At 36.8% G+C, this 24803-nt stretch overlaps 1 protein-coding gene across 7 annotated transcripts in view; it reads left to right on the top strand.

Moving 5' to 3' along the window:
• Window positions 1–2150: 2150 nt before the first annotated feature.
• The window catches only part of LOC131050968 (uncharacterized), an 86206-nt gene continuing 63553 nt past the window's right edge, over window positions 2151–24803 (top strand). The window contains exons 1-5 of one of the 7 annotated variants that reach the window (XM_057985333.2): window positions 2203–2340; window positions 4589–4642; window positions 5026–5247; window positions 7845–7968; window positions 8106–8464. In XM_057985333.2, the coding sequence (XP_057841316.1) occupies window positions 5053–5247; window positions 7845–7968; window positions 8106–8464 (678 nt within the window). In that variant the 5' untranslated portion in view covers window positions 2203–2340; window positions 4589–4642; window positions 5026–5052. Of the gene's footprint in view, window positions 2341–4588; window positions 4643–4958; window positions 5248–7844; window positions 7969–8105; window positions 8465–24803 lie in introns of all 7 variants that reach the window. The other 6 variants (XM_057985313.2, XM_057985319.2, XM_057985305.2 and 3 more) reach the window with 6 other exon arrangements.

Raw genomic sequence — 24803 nt, 5'->3', positions numbered from 1 at the left:
TTGTTTCAAAATTCTCATAAGACATTTTCATGATTTACGAGCTTGACCTTGTTCAAATTCTAGATGAGAATCTCGATACTTTTCTGATACTTGCAAATTTCACTAAAATCCAACAAAAATAAATAAAACAAATTAGCATTGGCTCCTTAGAGCCCACATCCAAATAAAAAAAGAAACCATTGCCAACAAAACCCTAACCTACTAAACCCTCCCAAGAAAACCTCTAAAAAGAGAACAAAATAAAATCACATACTGCAGCTACAATTCTGACACTTCTTCACTCCCCTTGTTGTGGGGTAGACTTGTGAGTTTCGTGCAAATCGAAATTAGCACAAACCAAGAGGAGAAAAAAAAATCCTAAGCTCAAAACCCCAATAACAATTAAATAAATTGTTAAACTATTTCAAATTAATTCATACATAAGGACTACAAGTTGACCGAACTAAGTACAAGCCGACTTCATCTAATTTAAGTTAAGTTGTTTAATTTGATTTAATTTAAGTTATTTAAATTGATTTAAAAAGGGTCTCTTTGAAGTAAGAGTTTATAAGATATTTTTTCCCACATAATGGATCTTTGAGTGATGTCATTGAGATTATGAATTCAATTTATTATGGCAATTGAGTTTAATTGACCAACATTAATTTTAATTATTTAAATTTAATTTCATTGACACTCATAAGCACATCAAATTAAATGCTTTTAGTTTTTTATTAACAAGCATTTTGACATCTATATGTAACTGTAATGATGTCAATTTAATTCAATTTATTTATTTATTTTAATTCATTTAAGTTTTTAATTTAATTTAATTTTTTTTTTAATAGGTAAATTGCAAGGATTTTTAGCCTGGCCTGCACTAGGAGTGGCCACAAGGGGGACCTCTTCCCCAAACCCTACATTGCTCCTTCCTTTAGCATTGCTCTCTCTCTACCTCTAGTCCCCCCTTGCTTCCTTTTATTCTTCTCTTGTCCACCACTCCTTTCCTTTTTTCTTCCCTACTCCCCACCTCTCTTCTCCTTCCCACCTTTCCAACTCCTCTCCTCTCTTCCTCACCTACTATCTCCTCCTCCTCACCATCTCTCCTCTCCTCTCCTTTCCTCCCTACTCTCCACCTTTCCTCTCCTCCCCATCTCCTCAATCACTCCATCTTCCACCTCTTCTCTTCTCTTTCCTGCCTTTCCAACTCCTCTCCTCTCCTCCTCGCCTACCATCTCCTTCTTCTCACCATCTAACACTCAACCTCCTACCACCACTTATACTCCTCCATCACCTCCGTCCTCTGCCGACTTCCTCCTCTTGTCGTCTCCCTCCTCCCAAACTCCATTCACTTCCTTTCACCTTCCTCCTCTTGTCATTTCTCTCCTCCTGTAGCTCCATCCACCTCCTTTCACTTTCTTCTTGTCGCCTCCCTCCTCCCGTAGCTTCATCCACCTCCTTTCACCTCCCTCCATCCTCCACGTTATCTACATGCCTTCATCATGCATGACCACAGATCTCCAAGTCAATGCCCAACCTCTACCTTATCACCTTCCACCGTACGATGCTCCAATTCACCTGCCTACGACTCATCATAGTCAGCATCATTGGGGGATATGAACACCCCCATTGTTGGTCCAAGAGCTGCATTGCCAAGTCAAACACCCGGACCTGCAGAAACAACAATCTCCTTCAACAAGCCGGTCCGGACATTCGAACCTAAGATCTTCATATAAACATGGAGTTGGAACTGTCGTTGCATCGTGGGGCCATCCCCCATGCTTTAATTTAATTTAATTTATTTTTTATTTGTTAAAAAATTATTAAATTTTAGTTAGCTTAAAATTTATTATGTTATGGTTCCCATTTTTCCAAAAAGATCTCTATGAAGTAAGACTTTAATATAGAAATCGAGTTTAAATAATTAAGTTATTTAATTTATTATGACGAATTTAACTGACCAACATTTAATTAAGTTAATTTCATTGACATTCACAAATTTAATTTTTATTAACAATGTTTTGACATTCATATATGAATATAATAGACGTAATAAATAAAACGAAATAACTATTCAATAAATATGTAAGAAAAATATATATTTGAATTAGACTACGTCACAATTAAAGGAAAGATTATTTTCCCAAATTTTACTAACTTTAGCTCACTTTAAAAAAAATTCTAGGCTTTAAAATGATCTTCTATATTTCGGGCGAAGGGAGTGTCACAGCATTAATTGAAAGAAATTGAAATTGAAATTGAAATTGGCATCAGAGCAGAGATGACGGATGATGCCGAGAAGCGCTTCGAGAGGGCAATGGACAAACTATTCCACCCCAAATTGTCATCATCTGCTACCAGGTTTGCACAACTTTTTCACTTGTAACTGTAATTCTTTTAATAGACAGCTGTGTTTTCTGTTGCAGCTCATGGGAATTTCGGATTTTAGGGTATTTAATTTTTAGTTGTGCTCTGTAAGAGTTTTGATTGCAAATATTTGTGTTTTTTAGCTACACTTTTTAAGGGTTTTGATTGATCACCCGCCCTTTCTCGAATGTTGTCATGATATTGTTTGGATTACTGCGATCTGCGCTTAGCTGAGTTTGAACACTTATACTTGATGGTTTGTTAGATATCTTAGTTTTTATTAGAGTTTATTTTTAATGTTACATTAAATACCTGGTAAGCTACCATTCACACTTGGAAAATTGGAACAAGAGTCGCTTAGAAAGCATGTTGGTCCTACAGGGAACACACAGCAGTGGGTAGGCCAATGGGTTTGAACCCAGGTTTTGTCGCAGCAAGTTCCCCGACTTACTAGTCCACCAAACCCCAACGGACTTTGTTAGAGATCTTGGTGTAGAGTAGAATTTCCATCAATTGTCACTTATGTAGACCCCAAACGTTTGATAAAATTCCTTTATAATGGAAATTTTCAGAAAAAAGGATTATTCTTTTTTCACTGAATATGGGATGCTTCATCTTGGTAATTAAAGAGGGTTTAGGGTTTTTTTGTGGCGATATTTTAAAATTTCTAACTATAGAAAGGTACAGTTTCTTTAGAGCAAGTTATATAATTTTTTTTTAATATCTGTTCGATATTCAATTCCGACAATTTTTTTGATATAATTTATCTTCGTTCCAAACAACGATATTGTATCTTAAGCTTGTTATCCTTGCTACCTTGTTATCCTTGCTACCAGCTGGATACCCCTTTAGGATGCAACCAAGAAGGTTGACTTTGGGTACGCTGTCTATGAGAGTAGGCAGGTTTCACAGTGTTCAGCAATAAGCTGGGTGCTTTTGTGACACTGGTTGCATGGGTGTTGGATAACTCTGTTTTCTCACATTACTGAGTAAAATAAGAGCAATTTGCATTACAGTAGTACTAATAATTGAAAAATTGGCTTTCCCTTGCATATTTTGTGGGTACCGTATTTATAATTTTGAGTAGAAAATTAATAACACAAATTTCTCCATTACCCATATTGCCATTTGGGAAAAATTCAAAACAATCTTCTTTAAAGACCCAGTGGGAGCTACAAAAGCTCCAATGCCCTCTCTCTAGGAGCTGCACAAAGCTTCCTGCAAATGAATGGCAGCTCCTGGATTTAAGGAAATGATTCTATGTCTTCGTGTTGCACTGTTTCAAAAGTTGTCTGGGGCCATCTGCAGGGTAAAAAAAGGGTCTTCAGCTATCTCCCTATGGTTTTAGTGTTCAGTGTGCTTGTAAAATGGGGTCTTGATGACATGTCATATGGTATATTCACGGAATTATGCATAATTTTCAATTGCAAAGTCCAGAAGTGTTATTGACTCTCTATTTCCTGTTATCTGACATTTTAGATACGAGTTTATTCCCAAATTTTCCAAGCAGTTGCATATTTGAATTTCTGCTTGCTTGCTAGCAGTCATCCACATATAGTTGTGGGTATCAGTATTCTTGCTTAGTGAAGCATATTCAAAACATGTGTACTCATACGTGATTCTAAATATTATCACATGTCAGTGAGGTGTATTGACTCCTCTAATTTTTAGGGACCTCTTTTCCATTATGTCCCCCATTTTCTTAGTGAGTGAATCAATCTAAGAACTATAATTTATAAATGAAAAACGCCTGCCTCATCATGTCTCTGGGAGACCTGGCTGGATGTTGGATTTATAGGTATGGAAAAATAAAATTGAAAAAACATATTAAAAAATCAGTTTCTTAAATTTTTAATAACTCGATATGGTATTTTACTATTTGACTATTTGTTCAGTTTTAAGACTGTCTTTATGCTTAAATATGAATTTGAGGGCATCTACCTGTCAAATTTCTGACAACCATGGCAAACATCTGCTACCTATCAAATTAACTGCTATAAGGAGATGCTAGTACAGTCTGTAGAACTGAATTCTGCCTCAGTTCTTTCTGAAAACTTAAAATAGTTGTGACCAGCTCAAGTATATGAATGTGATGCAGACTTGTCCCTATTCTGTTCATCTATCTTGGAGAAAGGGCATAATCTTTACCAACTACATATGGAGACAGTAGAAGCTTTCTGTTCTACACAAAGAGAAGCAAAAAATGATTTTTTATTTTTTATTTTTCTTTGAAGGACCAAAGGTTGTAAAGTTGGAGCTTGCGTAAATTTTCATCAAATTGTTTTGACACTTGCAGGTATAACCTCAAATTTTGAATTCCCAATTCTGAAGAAAATGTGCTTGCATGTTGTGTCACTTACACATTTTTCATCTTAATTATGGGCACAAGAGTTGAAATCAATTATGCATTCTAATTAAGAGATAGGAAGATAAATTATTATCTCTCATTTGGCTATGGAAACTATAAGTTCTATGACGTTTTTTGTTTTGATAAATATCAAGGCTCTGCAGTTTGATTTTGGTTTCAGTACATATTCTTTTAGATATTGCTATCAAATTGATGCTATATTGCTTGGACAGATCATTAATATGAATATCTAAACTAATTTCAGAAAAAAAAATTCATTTATTTTTTGTATACGGAGTCTTGACAGTTCTCCTGGAACTTCTTCACCCAAGGAACTTGCAAATAGTGTACATAAAGCAATGCCTGGACAGATGTCAAAGGGTCCATCGTCTTCAAGAATCAGTCCACAACCCCGTAGATTATCTGGGAGCAATCTAAAATCTACATTGACATCTACAAGCTCACCTGCACCAATGTGTAGACCTTGGGACCGAAGAGACCTTGTGAGGCGTTTGGCTACTTTCAAGTCCATGACATGGTTTGGAAAACCCAAGGTTGGTGTCAACATCTCTTTTGTGAAGTTTAATTGGTGGAATGTGTTTTGCTTTTTGATTTGCATGATATGGTGATGTGGGTTAGTCATATGTGGGCAAAAACTGGTTTCCTTTTGCTTGTACAGAACAGAACCTTTGTTTTGGATTTGGTGATGCCTTGCATTTCCAAATTACTAGAATTTTGTTTTATTCATTTAGTTGTTTTTAAAGGCTTTTTTCCTTCATTTTAGCTCCATCTTAAATTATGATGGGTGAAATATGTTGCATTTTTGTTTTGTGTATAAAGTAATAGTGTAATATAATGTTTGCATTAAGTACTTTATTATGGAAGTATTGTATGCAGATGCATTCTCATGACCTTTTATGTTGACTTACTGTTTTAGTCGCATGGATATTACTCTAGGCACTTTGGCCACGGAATTCTTACTACATTATATTCATGGTTTTAGATTGTCTCTTGAGCTATTCTAATTATACCAGATTCTGGTGAAATGAATATTTAGCTGTAATATTTCATGCTCTGCATACAATGGAAACCTTGAAAATGGAATTTTTAGCATCTGGGTAATTGGTTTGTATGTTCCAAGGCTCAGTAATATAGTTTTGATGCTGGTATGGTGGTTCAGTACTGATATGTGAGCTCATATTGTTGACATGCTTCTTGGTTTGATTTGCCTGATACACATATGCAGCTCACTATTAATTCTTAGAATCATCTACAATCAACATACTTTCTGTCATTCACTCTTGCCATCTTTACTCAGTAACTGTAAAACATTAATTGATACATATATGATAAACCACATTTAAGACAGCACTATAAAATATCAAGAGGAAAGATCTTGAGAGTCTAATTGTTCTTGGTTCAAGTTTTAAAACTAATAAGAATCAAACTAAATTTGTAATCTATATGAGTATGATCTAAAAGCTGAACAATTAAATATTTAAGCTTGTAATGCTAAAATTTGATGGCAGGGAGCTTTTAAGCAATTTCTCTTTATGATCATATAATTAAAGCTGGCATGATACTAAAGTTGAATACTCAAATTGTTAAGTTTATAATAGCAAAATTTGATGGCAGCGAACTTTAAAGAAATTTATCTTTTCTTAATGATGAACAAGTAACCTTTAAATTAAAGTCTATCACATAGGTTTTATGTCTCGCTCATGTCTGATCCTTTTCTATTCTGGGCTTGATCCTTATCTTATTTGGTTGAATTGGTTATCAGTCTGCTTTTGGCTTTGGTCTTTTGGCTCCATTTACTAAGAATGTATCCATTTTAGATATCTTTGGGATTTGTTTTTGTCATGTGACGCTAAGAAAAGACAAGCCTTGGATTACTGACCATAGTTTCAAGACTCAGACCCGACAGCCCAAAATTTTGACTTGGACTCAGGACTTTGCAAGAAAAAACCTTATAATTACACAAAAAAAGAAATTAAAGCATTTAGAGAACATAAAAGTCTAATTTGAGTATTAACTTGTCATAATTTAAACATCACACATGTCATATGATCCTCAAACTCTCAAAAAATTTGAAATTTCATAGTTTCAAATGTATAACAGCATTATAAATTTATAACTGTTTACATATGATGATATGTTCAAATGAAAAAAAACAATCAAATACTTGCAATCCTATAAAATTACTCTTTTCAAGTTGTCTCCTTGCTAGGTCAATGTTACATTGGGTGAAATGGGCGAATAAGAGCACAAATGGACTTAAGGAATTTATATAAATGCTATATTCTATTCTTTGTAATGCTTTTGTTACATGTTTTATGAATTGAGCTTTTATGGTATTTCTTTTGAGAAATGTTATAGTGTTATGGTAATATATATCAGACTTGTATAAGTTCTCTTTTATTCACTCTCTATTTGTGTGGTTTTGTGGCCATGCATGCGTGAAGTTGAGATAAGTGAGAGTCAGTTATGCAACTAGTTATGGTTCATGAATGCAAAAGTTCATATATTTTTGTAAGAGGAAATTGCAGCAAATATTGTTGAGAGCAGAGAAGGGAGAAAATTGCAGCAATTATTGTTGAGTGCAGAGAAGGGGTTATCAATTTTAATTGTCTGTAATCCATAATAGTTGGAGAAGAGGTTATTGATCTGAAGGGTGTATGCAGTTTCAACAAGAGGATGAAAGATAATCTAACCCTAAGCAAAGAGATGAGATTGATAGCCTTAAGTGTAGGACTCCATTCCCACTCCATAACTGGTATCAGAGCCCTTACTTCTATGGCTTGATAGTTAGATCTATAATTATAACTATGATGTTTTCAATATACTCTTTAATTTCCCTGATGTAAAGATAATAAATGGGATGATATCGAGCCAGTACGATAGTGAGATGTGACTGTTTTCTATGTATTTATGGCTTTTCTCTGGCTCTTCCAAAAATCTTCTCTGCCCTTCTAAGAAGTTAATACAATTATAGTTTCTTGCATATACTGGATGGAGGTGGTAAAATTGTATCTTGAACTTTTTAAGTAAATCTTCGTTATTGGTTGTTTTGGATCTCAAATTTTATATAATAATATTACTGCATAAATCCATTCTTATTCTGTTCTTATGATTGATTTCTGTATTCCAGGTTGTTGGTCCAGTGAACTGTGCAAGGAGAGGTTGGGTAAATGTTGACATAGACTTAATTGCTTGTGAAGCATGTTGTACTCGCCTCAGCTTTTCCACTCCTCCTACATGGACAAAACAGCAAGGTATTTGACAAGGGCTATTTTTGTTTAGCTAAAATGCAGAAGTAATTATATATTTATATGACCATCTTGCTTGTGCTAGAATGACATGATTCTGTTCATAATTTCTACATATCTTAATGGGTGCATATTTCTACCAGTGGAGAGTGCAGCTACTTTATTCAGCACAAAGCTTGTTGATGGGCACAAGTCTCATTGTCCATGGAAGGGAAATGAATGCGAGGAAACTTTGGCACATTTTCCACCAACTCCAGCCCCAGCTCTTGTGGAAAGTTACAGAGATCGATGCGATGCTCTCTTTCAGCTTCCGGCTCTACCTGTTGTGTCTTTTTCTGCCATTGAGCAAATGAAGATATCACGGGGTCCTCAGATAGATCGTCTTCTTGCTCAGCCTCCACCATTACCAATGTCATTACTCTCCCGATATAGTGGAAAGAGATCTGATATAGAGATCATGAGCAATGAATCTACTCTAACTCCTGCTAATCTATATTATCAGGTTTGAATTTATGCCTATAATGTAATGTACCTTTTTGATGTTTGAGCTGTCATTTATTTATTGATAAGTGACTTTTGACATTTGTTAGAACTCTTGAAGCTGAGAATTTGTATATACCGTCATAAATTTTACCCAACATGGTTAATTTGTATTAGCATACCTAGTCATACTCATGATGTGCTGAAGGAAACTTGAAACATATTCCACGCTAGCCCACCACTTATTATCTAGGATCAATGCTTTGACTTATTGGCTAGTTTGCCGATAAGAGTGTGGGTGTAGAAACTAGAATTGGAACCCGGTACAACAGTATGCCAATTTTTTTTCCTTGGCTACAGGAACGAGAATATATATATATTCTAATTTATATATTATAAGAACAATGATACTCATAATTGCCAATAAATAGAATATTTAAATACCTCATTCATAATTTGCAAAAATGAAAATACTCAAGTCTCCAATTATAAATATAGAAAAAATAGTAAACCTATATTTAAATAATTATAGATAAATATTAAATAAATATAGATAAATAGTAAATATAAATAAAATATAACATAATATGTAATTAATATATATAATATTAAATATATCACACATTTAATATTATATATATAAAAAGTATTATGCTAAATTTTTTCTATACACATACCTAGCTCAGGACCCCATGCTGTTACTAGTGAATACATTTGTCGTTGCTTTCCAAACGATAGATGATATTAGATAAAACATAATAAAGAGAGCAGATGTGTGATGTCCCCTTCTAGCTAGAGACATCACTCTAGCTTGTGATTAGCCTATCAAAGACCCTCGTAGGCTAGTAGGATTGGATAGAGGGTCACCTTGGCGTGGAGATCTTCTGGGGACAGAGCAGAGTACACTTCTGGGTTGCCAGAGTTTGTTTATGATGGGTTTTGCTTTGAGTTTTGCTTGGCCAGGCTATTTTTAGCAGTTGGAGATGGACCCCTGCTATTTTTAGCAGACATCACGGTCATATGGGTGGTCAACTAGTGAGCTCCAGTTTCAGACGGCATAGCTAAATTCAAAATATTCGTGGAGCTAGACAAGTTTGAATGACTTAGCATTTATTATTAAGTGATTTAATAATAAAGTTATAAAGTGACTTTATATTATAATCACTTAACTTGAGGGTCAACTCATCATTAGACGGGGCCATGTTTTTAATTAAATTATCTGAGCTAGACTATTGAAATATTAAAATTAAATGCCCATTTAATGATTAAAATCGTTTTGACACCCAAAGTGAAATTAAATGAAATTACAAGCAAAATTGTAATTAAGAGGATGAGGGTACGACTTGCAAAAAAGGGATATATAGCGTTGAGTTTGGAAAGAAGAGGATGGCTATTTTTATTTTGACATTGTGAAATTGAAAGGGTTTTGCTCTGGAGACTAGGGTTTTCAGCCACCATTGGAGGACGTAGTTGCTTCAATGTTCACCATCTGAGCTGATGAAATATTCAGTGATATTTGGTTTCAGGAAGACTTCATTCAGAGGTCTTATTTGCAACTAATTGCGCAGAATTGAAGAATAAATTCATGAGAAATTATTGCAGAATTATTGAAGAAATTTTGGTGATTAACAAGTACGATACGGATTGCTACAGTACCGCCGTACAGACTGCTACAGTACCGCGTGAACAGTAAAAAATTTTTAAAATCAAAATTTGCAGTTTGCAGATTTTTTTCATCTACTGGGACAGCAAAAATCAGGTTTTTATCTTACATTGTAATGAATTTGTTTTTCAGGCATATTGGCCATAAAACAGAACAAACATTCCCTTGATAGTCTCGTAAATTAATTCCAGCAGTAATATTATTGTTTCAGTATTATTTTAAGCATAGGAGTTTATTTCAGTATTGTATCATTGCTCATTATGACCAAAAAAACACAAAAAAATCCATAAACATTCAAAAACCAAAACAAATTCAAATCTACTGCATTCAAAATAAACAGTTAGCAGAGGAGAGCCTAGTTGGGTTCTTACAAGATGTTAGACAAGGTTCTTCCCTGATGAACCAAAATCGTACTTGTAATGGATTGGGATCTGACCAAATGCATACGGGTATGGCGAGCATTCTTGCTGAATTTGGTATCATAGCTTTTTGGGCTCTCTTTCTGTGTGATTGCCTCCATACGTTGAAGAGTGTTGATGATCATGGTGCTCAATGTTTCTTGCACCTTCACAAGTTGTCTCTAGATGCTTGTAGATTGCATAAAAAATTAAAAAATATACTAAAAATTAAAATTACCTTCAACAACTCCATGTTGGAGGAGGTCCAAAAGATGGTTTGTGGCATATGATAATCTATCACAAACATTTTAAATTTCCTCAACCTCCATGTAGATTTCTTTGATGTATTTGATCTTTGTGCTAATCTTTTGTGATACCAATTGCCCTACAATTTTTAAAGTTGTTCATTGTTGTCTTAATTTTTGGATTTTCAAAAATTGACAGCCCCTACAAATTTTTACTCAAAATTCGTAGTTTTCTTCTCTAAGGTGTGTTTTACGAGGTTTAAAACTCGTATTTGTTTGTGTCCAATTGTTAATGGGTGTGTTTGTTGCCTTTGCCCAAGTTTTGGTTGGTTTTTGCTTTCATTTTTACTAGCTTCTTATTCAAAATCGGGTTTTGAGTTAGTCATTGCAAGTAGGAACTTTTTGCTCACATTACAAGTGAATTAACTTTACTTGTAATCGGGCTCTAGAAACCCGATTACAAGTCAGCTCATTTTTATTAAGTATGTTTCACTTGTAATCGGGTTTCTAGGATCTGATTACAAGTTCATCTTATAGAAAATTAAAATGAAGTTATATTGTTTGAACCGGGCATTCCAAAACCCGATTTGCTTTTTTTTTTAAGTGTCCATTTTTGCCCTCTTTGATCCTGCGATAAAGAAGGGGCCTCATTTAAGATGTATTTGAATTGTAAAAGGAATGTTCTTCTTCACACGTCTATTTGAGCCCTTGTGTGGAGTTTTAAACTTCATTTAAGCATCTTTGTTTGGAGCTGCATCAGGATTTGGGCAAGCTTTCTTTTATCATTTTGAGGTAAGTTCAAATTTGGTATTTATGTCTTTGTTCATTCCTTTGGTTTTGTTTTCCTCTTATTCTTTCCATTCGTTTTTGTTGCTGAGAAATATGTCTTTCATATGCACTCCTCCCTTTGTTGCGTGGGTGTCTTTTGATTGCAATTAGGTTCTTGTAACCCAATTGCCAAGTATGTGAGTTTATCTTTTGATTGCAAGTTTCATATTTCACTTGCAATTGGGGCTCCAAGGCTCGATTGCAAGCCTTTGTTTTGCCTATGCATCTCACTTGCAATTGGGGTTTTGTGATTCGATTGCAAGTATCATCTTCCTTCATGGTTTTTATCATTACCTTTTACTTGCAATCGGGTCTTGTAACCTTGATTGCAAGTATGTTTTTTGAGTTCGTTGCCTTCGTAGTTCGATTGCACTTGCAATTGAGGTTCCAAGACTCGATTGCAAGCCACCATTGTGTGAACACGTTGATGTGCCTTTTACTTACAATTAGGTCTTGAAACTCTAATTGCAAGTTTATTCCTAACTTGCAAACCTTGTACTTGCAATCGGGTTTTGCAACCCCGATTGCAAGCTAATGCCTATCATGCATGCTCACTCGCATTCGGGTCTTCAAGCCCGAATGCAAGTGTGAGTATCAACGCTTTTGTTTTTCATCTTATGTTCCACCATTTGTGCTTTCCAATTTCACTATGATCCACTTGCATTCCACCTCCCAAGATCTGAAATTCACCCTTTGTCTTCATATGTGTCTTGTTCATAACATGTCATTCAAGCTAGTCCACTCATTTTCCCTTTCTCATGATAAATATCATGATAGGTCAAGAGTTGGGCATTGTTTTACAAACTCTTTCATTTGAAGAAGTTGTCATGGCTTCTCCAATAGCCTCTGATGATGTCTTAACTCTTTGGGGTTTTCATCGTAGTATTACAGATTCCTGCTCAATGACAGAGGAACCAACATCCCCTTCAAACAAGAGGATGAAGTACAAATATGACAAGTACCAAAATGAGATTTCTCCTTCTCAAGTGAGCTCTTTTGTTGATGAAATCAAAGATACAAAAAATGGGCACGTTGATATGTCTGAGTTCCTTGAGAGAGCAGAAGAGTCAACAAATCATAGCATGCAATTGCTTCTGAACAATCATATTCACTTGGTTTCTATTTTCCTAGTGGCTGCCCTAGAGCCAGAGTTTGTCCTTGCGTGTGCTGCTCATTTTGATAAAGAATCTAGGATGATCAAGGATGATGATGGAAACATTGTCATTAGACTGGATGTGCAAACCATTGACAAAATCTTCAAGGTTTTAGCTGCTCAAGTGTATACAAACATCACCATGAAGAGTGCTTTTGATCACTATAATCAGAAAAAGGGAGATTGCGTAAGGCACATTAATTCTAAGTGGCTTAAGACACCCAAGACCTACTTGTCTCGATGGCCCAAGTTGGACCATTCCAATTTCAATGAAGAAATCAGTGACATGATCACACTCTTGAGCAAGATAATGGAGTTGAAGCAATCTAATGTGTTTGAGGTTTGGATGTATAAATACATTGTGGTTATGAGGAAGGCTCAGTCACATATCTTTTGGGGTGAAGTGTTGAGTGATAATCTGTGTGAGCAACTCTCACAAGTTCCTACCACTCTCACATTCTACATGAATTCCTACTTGGTATACATAGCAGCGTCACTAAGACAGTTTTGAGGTCTTTCTACCAAGGGTGACAGGTTGCTGATACCTGTGTGGAAATATTATGATCATCTCACTTTGAGACCTAGCAGGGTTCATTACAGAAGGGTGCAAGATGCCTTCTTTGGTCATTTCATGTGTTTGTTTGATAAGACACTTAAAAGCAAAAGAGTGTCTGAGATATCTTGGCAAGCTCGTTAGATTTGACACCATGGTTGAGCTCAATCACTCCTAAGAGGAAAAGGCAGGATATTTCTCTTGATGTGTTTGACTTTCAACAACTTAGAAAGTCTAAGCCAAAGGCTCCCAAGAAAGCTAAAATTGTTTCACGAGTGGTTGTGGATAACAATAAGATGAAGTATGTAGAGTTGGTAAAACCTCTTACTGATAAGCCACAAGGGGAAATGCAGCTATTTGACTATAGGTTCACAAGAGTGGAGCTAGGAAAACAGACACATGTGGGAATGATGCATGATGTTGAAGATTCGGTAGTCTCATTAGTTCAGAGTTATGATGAGCTCCTAGCAAAGAAGGATAAGCTCAAGGAGGAGAATGCACAACTCATTTCAGTGATCCAAAAGATCACTAAATCTTTAGAAAAAGTTGATCCCTTGACTTCTTCCACTTCTAAAGAATCAGCTGCACAAAAGCCGAAGGCTATTGATTCTTGGGTAGATTAGCTGATAGATCAAAGTACTCAAGTGGTAAAGAAAGCTTTACAAGTGCTGGTCAATGTGATAGCGACAAAGATGAAGCTAAACTAGACTTTAGAAGCTTTTAAGCAAAGTCTAGAATCTATTGAAAAGGATTTGAAAATTTGGCATGAGATGGATCAAGTGAAGTTGGAAATCCTGTGCAACAACATTGTGATACTAACTAGAGAGAGGAACATTGAATTTGAAGAGCTTATGATCAATAAGTCATTGGATATCAAGGACCTAACTAAAGATGTAGAAGCTGCTCTAGAAATGGGTGCTGAAGTGGAGCAGGATATTATTTCTATTTTTGAGAAAATGTCCTACAAGATGGTAAGTCAAGATGAAGAGTTGCTTCTTGAAAATGTGATACTCTTTGAGCTGGTGTCGAGGCTTCGTCACGAACTTAAATTAGAATAGTTTATAGTGGCTTCAATCAATAGATTTGTGAATTGCCTGGTCTTTCTTGAAAGATGCAAACTATTCTTGAGGAACATAGAGTAGCAACAGTAAGATATTTCAATGTCATCATCAAAACTGTTGCTGTTGCAAGAAATACAGCAGGTCCAGATCGTGATGAATTGTAGAAGTCAATTCGCAAATTCCAAGCTTTCATGGCTAGAAATAGAGAGGGACAAGAAGTGTCTCCTGACACTTAAATCATGTTTTTATTTTGTTGCAGGATGTATTTTCCTTTTTGACAAATTATATGTAATATCAAAACTTGTAATTGCAAGTAGTCACATTACTTGTATTCTTGTAACTTGTAATTACATGTAAACAAATTACAAGCTGAAAGACAGTAGGACTGTAATTTGGAATAAATCATAGTTAGTCTTAGTTAGTTGAACTTCTCTCACTTTTTGCTCTCGGCCCCTCTCCTATATATTGGAGGGTGCTCTATGTAATATGAATCTTTTGGGCAAGCGAGAAAACTCTGCAGAAATTTACAGCGATAAAAACATTGTGTTTTATACTTGTAAATTTGACTCTCAAGCAATATAAGGAGAACACTTGAGTTTTCTGATTTTGTGTTGATGCTTTGTTCATAGATTAATTGTATTCTTATGTTACAGTGATATGTTTTTCTGCATATACCTGAAATTCTAGTAAGGTTGTTGGAAATAGCTTTAATCTGGTTTCTTGCAGACTTTGTGCTGCAAATATTGAGGGTTAAATTAGCATAGTTGAGTGTTAGGATAGGAAGAAGCTACAAGACTTTTTGCTTGTAAGTGTTCTTGTTCAATAGCAGTCTAGAAGTGCATTATATTGACAGACTTTGAGCTGTTGTATGTTGTGCATTGTTATTGTAATAATCATTTTGGAAGGTCGATAGGATAGTAGAAGGAGGAAGACTTTGAGCTTTTATTTCTATTTTCCTGTCCTAGGGAAGCAACGGAAGGCTTTGTGCTTTTATGGAAACTTCGCTTCCTATTGTAAGCATTTTTGTGATTGTTGAAATTTCTTGAAAGTTTCTTTATTTATTACTCTAGTTTCTTTTCTGAAAAAAGAGAAAAGAATATCATCTTTTTGAAAAGGAGAAAAGGATGTTGTCTCACCCAAGTTAAAATAGTGTTTATAAGTTATAGTTAATTTGTAATAGTTAGAAGAAGTAGGAAAGGGGGAGCCTTCCCTTAGAATTAGGAGAGCTTTTAAACTCACATGCTATGGCTAAAACCATAATTTTGCATGCCTTCCTAGGTGTACATAATTTTCAATCAACATTCATTATGACTTAAAAGAACATTTTAGGGTCCACCACCTCAATGGCTTGTATGAGGGCATAGGAAATGAAGTTTGTATCCTTCACTTGCCCCACACAATCAATTGTCTTAAAAAATAGCCCTTTTAGGGGACACTACAAGTATATTAAATTAGACATCCATTTTTGAAATCCTTCCATCCATAAATGATGTACACTTCTATTTTGGTACATGTATCCTTGATTGCTCACAATAATGCCTCTATTGAACCTTTTTCTTTGGTTAATAAGGTGGTGCACACCTTTTCACACCCAAGACTATTGTAATTAGTAGGTGTATTGGCAATTGCTATCATCGTATCTTGTCAATATGGGGATGTGAGAAGGTTGAAAGGAAGCTTATTGCAATATATGCAATGAGCAATGTTGTCACATGCACCCTCTTTGGCCTCATTCTTGAAGGCCTTTACCAATGGACATCTTTTATGGGAAAGAAAGGAGGTATTTGCGTCTTCGAAAGATGATGGTGGCATGAAGGGATGTAGGGCAGCTAGTTGTGTTAAGCCACTAGGAGGTTTTTGCAATCTTATCTTGGAAAGGAGATGTACTCTTTCCTTTGATGTGTTACTCATCATGTCGACATCCTCTTGTTCTTTGGCATATCTCATTAGTTGTTCCTTGGGAAACCCTTTTTATATTTTGCCTTGGATGAACTCTTATTCCTAAGCTAGTTGTAGTTTGTAGGTGTGCTTACACTTGACTATATGAGCCCTTATACTCAATTCCCACATTGGCTTCAATGTCAACAATAACCTCCTCCACTACAAAGTTGCTCAATCATGGTTGTTTGTTGCCAAAGAGGTGACACTGCATCAATTTAAAAGATCTCTCTACGTGTGGGCCAACTGACCTAGAACTATTAGCCATTATATATGAATAACAAAACAAAAAAAGCACATCACAATTTTACAATCCTACACTATGTTAACTTTTTAAAAAAGATTGGTATTATAACGCCTTTATCATGTATAGAAGGTTTTCAAAATAATAGATATTCAAAGCATTTCTTTAAAAAACATTGATTTTGGTGAAAAAATTACAAGACTCACTAATACATAAATATTTCCCGTGAAGCTCTCTCTCTTATAGGTGTAGGTCTTTTTCTCCTATAACCTTCATCTTCGAAGAAAAGTACAACCATGAAAAGTCAACAATAGTAGCTTGGAGGGAAAATTTCTGTTTTACTCGCATCTCTTTGTGAAAAGAGATAGTAGAAGTGAACAGCCCTCACTTTAGGGCAAAATTAGGTTACATAGGCACTTTTTCTTTCAAAAAATGTTTGTAAAAAATGTTTATTTCAAATTTTCTCTCTTTTTTGGCATCCCATGGGTTCACGTGAGTTTGCTTGGGTCTACCCTAGGACCCATAAGGTACTCTGCGCAAACCCCAGGCCATCCAAGCCCCGTATTGGGATGAGACGGATTGGGGAGGGGAGGTTTCTTATGGAACCTGTTAACATATTTTTTGCTCTTATGTAGAGTTTTCCTGTCACTTGCGAATATCAACAGGGTTGAAAAACATTTCCATTCATGTTGACAGTGGGCATGATGCAAAAACATGCTCCTGGTTGTTTCTAATCTGCTTCTAATTGTGTAAATGTTTCTATATTATGTGAACTTATATTTCTCAGCTATTCATCAAAGTATACACGCTTACTATAGAATCTATTTTGAATTTATAGGGCAGGTATTTGTTCGTTGGTGAGAAATCATTATTCTATATATGATCCTTTTTTGTTGTTCCTTTTAATAGTACATGCCCTTATATTTGTACCATAGCCTTATGGGGCTAGTTAGTTATTGCTAATATCATCATGGGTTTGGAAAAAATCTTTGCTTGTCAAATGGCTTTGCCCATCTCTTGCATCTGCATGAGACAAAACCCCTTTATGTCATTCTCAGAGGTCAAATTAGTATCTGTACTCCATGTCTACCGAATATAACACATGATTTTATTGTGTCTCAATTTTTGTTTTTCATTGGCTTGGACATTATCAGCTTGGCTTCAGTCCTCCCTTGCATGATCCATTTTTGTCTTTCGAAGCTTCTTGTTGTGAACAAAAACTGCTCGATGGAAATATGCTGTTATGGATCTGATTTGATCTGATTGTAAACTGCAAATACCATAGAATTTTCGGAAATTAAGATCTAATTGAAGGATCTAAAGTCCCAAGTCTGCTATGGTCCTAATCTAAACCTGCTAATATAATAGAGTACTGAGAACCGGAACTTCCAAACTAGGGAACTGAAATTTGATTTTTCCTTTTATCTCTGAATGCCAATATCTGAATTTTATCATACTAAATAACTAACAGAAGTCATTCAAGGAACAACTGGGACTAAGGATGCTGTGCTTGGATAATGACTATGATTCTTTTACTGTTATGACAAAACCACTTCCAAAGCATAATATTTGCCCTGAGGCTTCAGAGCCCATACTGATTTGTATTTACCATTTTCTTTCTACACAAACTTCTATTCTCACCCACCATGCTTGTAAGCATAGTAACTTGGTCTATCGTATTACTATCCGAGTAACTGTATATTCTAATTTCTCCATTCTAAGACTAAAATACAATTTCTTACTCCAATATAAGTGGTTATGTTTATTTTCAGCTGGAAACATGACTTGCTCCACAAATATCACAGCAGTTTGCTTCGAGGCATTTGGTGGCATGGCATTTATGCCATTGGCAAGACACCATATGATGATTGACTTCATTGGGTTTGAGTCACTGGTTCTTCAAAAGGGTATGGAGATCCATCAAATATCACAGCAATTCTCCATCCTTAAATTGCTTTAACCAAAAGCATTTTGGGTGTTGGATTCTTTCAATGATTGAGATTTATGTTGTATTGCTGTTAACTTTTCTATGAGCAATGATTTATTAGTTATCGGGAGGGAATCTGGAAGGATAAGGTTGTTTTGGGCATTCAACTTCCTAAGGAGGTTGTTATGAGGTTGTTGTGATACACTAGTTATTAGGAGGGAATCCAGGAGGATTAGGTTGTTTTGGTCGTTCAACCTCCTAAAGGGGTTTTCATGAGGTTGTTGTGATTTACTAATTATTAGGAGAGAATCTAGGAGGATAAGGTTGTTTTGGGCCTTCAACTTCATAAGGGGGTTGTTATGAGGTTGTTTTTATTAATGCTCAATCTATCAACTACACCAATAGACCCCCTGAATTTTACAAACTTATCTGGACTGAGGGGCTTGGTGAGAATATCGGCTTGCTGCTCCGCTGTAGAAACATAGAGCAACTGAATGGATCCGTCTTCAACCAACTGTCGAATGTAATGACAATGAAGCTCCACATGTTTGGTTCTTTCATGTAAGATTGGATTCTTGGCAAGTTTGAGAACTCCTTGATTGTCAGAGAACAAGGGAGCCAGACCTGCTTGAGATATTTGCATATCCACAAGCATCCAGCGAAGCTAAACTGCCTCACAAGCTGCCTTAACCATAGTTGAACTACTCACGACTCGACTCGACTCGCCAAGCCCCTGGGAAAAAAACGCGGCGAAAACTCGGGAAAAACGCAGAAAAACTCGGCAACTTAAAAACACGCTTAAACTTAGTAAAAAATGCATTTTTTTTTGCAAAATTTAATGAGAAGATGCATCCAATGAGTCAATAAATGTTAACACAGAAGAAACAAGCTGATTCTAGATGTATTTAAATGCAAAGTGTCTACAAAATCGCATCCTCATGAGGAATGCTGATGGCTAGAAGCCTGGAAGCAAAATAGTAAATTGCAAAAGTAAATACATCATTACAAATTACAATTACAACTTCCTCTTCCCAGCTCTAGCAAAAACATGGGGAGAGGTAGAACTAGAGGGTCTAGAGACTCTAGATTGTCTAGTCGTATAAGTCTGCTGTGGGACTGGGCGTGACTTTGCCTCCTCACTCGGTATGGTTGATTGAGACACATCCTCCATCCTGGATGAAGCTATGTCTCCACCTGCCTCTGGCACTGGCAATGAATCCTCATCCTCATCCTCATCCTCCTCAATGTCATCCAGCCTGAAACCAAATCCACCCCCCTCCTCCATAGCCTGCCTCTCCAAATCAGTGATGTCAATGTCGGAAAACAATGTCCAATCACTATAAGGATCTATATCATCCAAGTCAATTGGACCACCTTCTAGTTCCTCTACCTTCTTTATGCGCAATCTAAGATTATATTGCACGTAGACAAGGTCATTGAGCCGTTTTTGCGCTAACTTGCTCCTCTTCTTCGTGTGGATTGCTTCAAACAAGCTCCAATTGCGCTCACAATTGGATGAACTGCAAGGCTGACATAAGACTCTGAGGGCAAATTTCTTGAGATGTGGGGTGTTTCCACCCCAATTTTGCCACCAAGCATCTGCAAAATAAATAAAATGGAAAAGTTAGAAAGCAAAGAGAAAAGAGAAAATATAATTTATCAATAATTTTAGTCTTTAGATCCCAAAATCCAAATGGCAAATGTTATACCTGGGGTTTGTGTGGTTATTCCTCTCCTAGCCAGCTTTGAAGAGAATAGCTTACCCCTTCCTCCCTCATAATTTTGGAGCTCACTCACAATGAGGTCTCTCTCCTCAACATTAGGTACTATCCTCTCAATGCATGTACTGAGGCCCTCCATGACTTCTCCATTCGAATTTGAGTAAGAACCCCCAAACCTAAAACGAGGGTTGAGGAAGTACCCTGCTGCATGAATGGGTTGGTGGAGCTGATTGTTCCACCTCCTATCAACAATTTCCCAAATGGGATCAAATTTGAGCCTATCCCCCTTGTAGTAATTTTTGATAGACTCCTTGGCCCTATCCATGGCCTCGTAAAGATATCCCATTGGGTTTTTATCCCCATCCACCAAGCGAAGAACTCGAACCAAGGGCTCTGACACCTACAATTGAAAAATACAAATTACAAAAAGATCAAAATTTAAATAATGAAGTTACAAATTAGTAATGAGAGACTTGAATCAAGAATAACTAAAATTTAAAAATTAAAGTTTTAAAGTAATAACCTTCACAATCTCTGCAGCCCTTTGTGCAAATTGGCTGTCGAAGACTATGCATGCGACAGCCTCTCCTTCAGGCTTCTTTGAATAAGGTGAGTTAAGCCATTCTCCACTCACAAACATTTGTTTCAAAGAAGTCAATGCAGCAAGAAGGCTTTACAACGTCAAGAAAATCGTTGCAAACCTTGTGACACCAACTCTCACCAAATCTTTCCCTTGGGTGTGCTGTCTCATCAAATGTAGGACCTAGGGGTGATTGTAAATATATTTGGTGACCCTCCTTGCATCTTCCACAATTGGAGTCACCCACTCAAGTTTTCCTATGTCCTCCAAGAGAAGGTCAAGGACATGTGCTGCACAAGGTGTCCAAAAAAGAGTGGGGTGCCTCTCTTGGAGGATTCTTCCTGCAAAAGAAGAATTTATTCTTAAGAAATATGCAACCAAGTAAAACAAAGCCACAACAAATGAAAATATTGCTAATGCCTAAAGGTGATAATTAAAAAAAATTCTACCTGCTGACACATATGCTTCTGTATTATCTGTGATGATTTGCACCGCATTCTCTACCCCCACCTCCATGACGACATGCTCCAACATTCCAGCCAATGTTTCTACATTTTTCACCTTGTTGGAGGCATCAACAGATTTCAAGAATACTACATTCTCCTTGCAAGCAACCAAAAAATTGATGATGGTGCGGTTCTTGCCATCTATCCACCCATCAGAAAGAATGGTGCAGCCATAATTTGCCCATTCAATTTTTTGATCCTCCATCACTTCTCTTGCCTTACCAACTGCCATTGTGAGCAACCTGTAAGTGCAAAGTGAAATTAGGTCTTACTACACAATTTTGATTTAATAAACAAGAAATCTAAAAAATAATTAAAAATGAAATCAAGTGGACTATGTAGTAATTAACTAACCTCCCACTCAAATCCTTGCGAGAAGGCGCCTTGTACTCCTTTCTTGAAACTGTCATAGCAGTCACCAAATTCAGCCAATAAGCATTCTTCGCCACATTGAATGCAATGTTGTTGAAGTACCAAAAATCAGATACTGCAATGTCAGTTTTCTCATGTACCTCCTTATTCCATCCAATGGCCTCTAATGATGGTTGTGCTCCAGGTGTGTTCCTGGGCACAAAATAATCACCTATGGACCCTGCTCATTGTGATGGAAGTGGAACAGTGCCAGGTACTCTACTAGAGGAAGTAGAAGCAATGGGCGAGGTGATGGTGGGTTTGCGGATACGTGGGCCATGCCGAGAGCCCACTATGCCCTCAAGTGCTTCTTGTTCCTCTTCAAGGTCAACAGAAACACCTTGAGATTCAGCTATGGCTGATCTCATGGCTAGCTTTGCCCTCTCTCTTTGTAATTTCTTCTCTTCCCCAGTTGCAAGTAGGGCATTTATTTGTCTTTTTATTTCTTCATTGGTCCCAGGGCATGCTCTAGCATCATGCCTATCTATTCCTGCAAGGTGGTATTTGAGGCGGTTGATGCCTCCATGAAGTATTCTCTCACACTTTATATCTATTCCTGCAAGGTGGTATTTGAGGCTGTTGATGCTTCCATGAAGTATTCTTTTACACTTTATGCATATAATTGACCCAGGATCAGGGCCCTCATAGGCATACCTCCATGCCCCATCTCTAGCACCTCTAGGACGGGTGCCTATATATCCAGATGGGCATGGATCTAGTGGCCATTGCTCCCTTGCCATGATTAATGCTTACTTAACCTACACATACAAAGTGAAAAAAAATTTAACATTTTAGTCAAACAATTTAGCAAACTATCTACATTAGTTTAAATAAATTTAGACATCATTCAAAGTTTTTTTTCAAAAAAAGTAGGGTTTGAATTTTTTTTTGAAAACTAGATTTTTCAAAAAAATTGTGAAAATTCAGCAAAACTTGTCAAATCTAGAGTTAAATCTTGTGCAAATAACTTAGAAATGATTTAGATTACCTAGGAATCATTTCTAATCCATCTAAATGCAACAAAAAATAAACAAATTGTTTTAAAAAAACATAGAAAAAAAATGCAAAAACTTACTTGGGAATTTGATTTTCCCTTCAAATCCCCTTCAAATCCACTTGGAATCACTCTAAAATCACTCCAACTCTCTACAAGTCCATTTCCCCCTTCTTAGCCCAAAACACAATCAAAAAACAAAAAATGCATTATTGTTTTGCCATTTTCGGCTAAGAGACCCAGGCGGCCGAGTTTTTAACTTGGACTTGCCGAGTTTTGGCCAAAAACTCGCCAAAAACTCGGCGAGTTTTCTGGCGAGTAGAAGTGGTAACTACTTGCCAGGCTCAAAAACTTGGTGAGTTTTTGAAACTCGCGGAGTTTTCGGCGAGTAGTCCATCTATGGCCTTAAATGCTCCCCGATATTCTGCTTCTGTCGAGGAGAAAGCCATTGTCTGCTGCTTCTTACTAGTCCAAGTGACTGCACCGGATCCCAAACTGAACACATATCCAGAGGTTGATTTCTTGTCATCAACCCAGCCTGCCCAATCTGAATTTGTGAACCCACTGAGTCTAGGATCATGACTCCTAGTGTAAAGAAGTCCATAATCAGAGGCGCCTTTCACATAACGCAGCACACACTTTGCTACTACCCAATTATCAGCCTTGTTGGCTGTCATGAAGTGTGAAATGTAGCTCACTGCAAAACTGCGATCAGGTCTAGTAGCAGTAAGATAGATGACTACCCACTAGTTGCCTGAATTGTGTTTCATCTACAGGAAGAGAATCAGACTTGGTTGACAACTTCAAGCCAGTCTCCATAGGTGTGGAAGCAGGTTTGCAATCCCGCATTCGAAACCTGTCAAGCAAGTTCTTGGCATACTTAGACTGAGAAATAAAAATACTACCATCAATCTACCAAACCTCAACATCCAAACAATAATGGAGAAACCCCAAATCTGTCATATCAAAATCCTTGCACAGATCTTGTTTGATTTCTACAATCAAATGTGTTGAACTGCCAGTAATGATCAAGTCATCCACATAGACAACAAGAAAGAGAATATCATCACCAGAGTGTTTGATATACAAATTACTGTCAGAAGGGCAATGCTGAAAACCATGAGCAACCAAGTACTGATCAATCTTAATGTACCATACTTGAGGAGCCTGTTTAAGCCCATAGAGTGCTTTAAAGAGTCTACATACTTGATGTTCTTTGCTGACAACCTTGAAACTAGGAGGCTGCGTCATGTAGACTTCTTCCTGCAACTGACCATTGAGGAAGGCACTCTTAACATCCATTTGATGGATTTTTCATCCAAACTGAGCTGCAATAGCGAGAAGAAGACGAATGGTACTCATCTTGGCAGTAGGAGCAAATGTCTCCTCATAATCAATGCCCTCCTGCTGTGTGAATCCTCGAGCAACTAATCTGGCCTTGTACTTATCCAAGGTACCATCTGCATGATACTTGACCTTATAGACCCATTTGTAGCTAATGGGTTTCTTCCCTGGAGGAAGATTAGAGAGAACCCAGGTTTTGTTCTTTAGAAGGCTCTGGTATTCTGCGTCCATTGCCTGTTCCCACTTTGAAATCCCTTTTGCTTCGGTATAAGTCTGAGGCTCATAAATACTATGAATGTTGGCCATGAGAGCAAAGTTAACTGTATTTTGTTGCTTGCCCTTATTTCTGGAAGATCTACCCTCAATGAGCTCATCAGGACGAAGATCACTGATGGTCTTAGCCCACTACTTAGGCCGGAGAGTAGATGTGCCAACATCAGATGGAGGAGGAATAACTGGAACTAGAGGTGGAAGAGGATCTGTAACAGGTGGAAGATTAGCATCATCCGGAGGAAATTCAGGTAGTGCATCATCAAATTCAGAGTCTGCATCATCCCTCCCATCAGGTGAACCAAATGGAAGACGAACACCTAAATCAGAAGCCTTCAAAGGCAAATCCTCAGAATTCTGCTCAGAGGAGGAAAGCTGAAATGGTCCTCGATCTTCATCAAAGACAACATCGCGACTGAAGATGAGACGATCAGTATCTACATCAATCAGCTGATAGGCCTTCTGGTTGTCAGTGTATCTTGTAAACATGAGCTTCCGACTCTTGGAATCCAACTTAGAGCGCTT

Source organism: Cryptomeria japonica, chromosome 2 (genome assembly GCF_030272615.1).
Source record: "Cryptomeria japonica chromosome 2, Sugi_1.0, whole genome shotgun sequence".
NCBI lineage: Eukaryota > Viridiplantae > Streptophyta > Pinopsida > Cupressales > Cupressaceae > Cryptomeria > Cryptomeria japonica.
The sequence above is the reverse complement of the archived record's forward strand: the minus strand, read 5'-3'. Positions and strand labels throughout refer to the sequence as shown.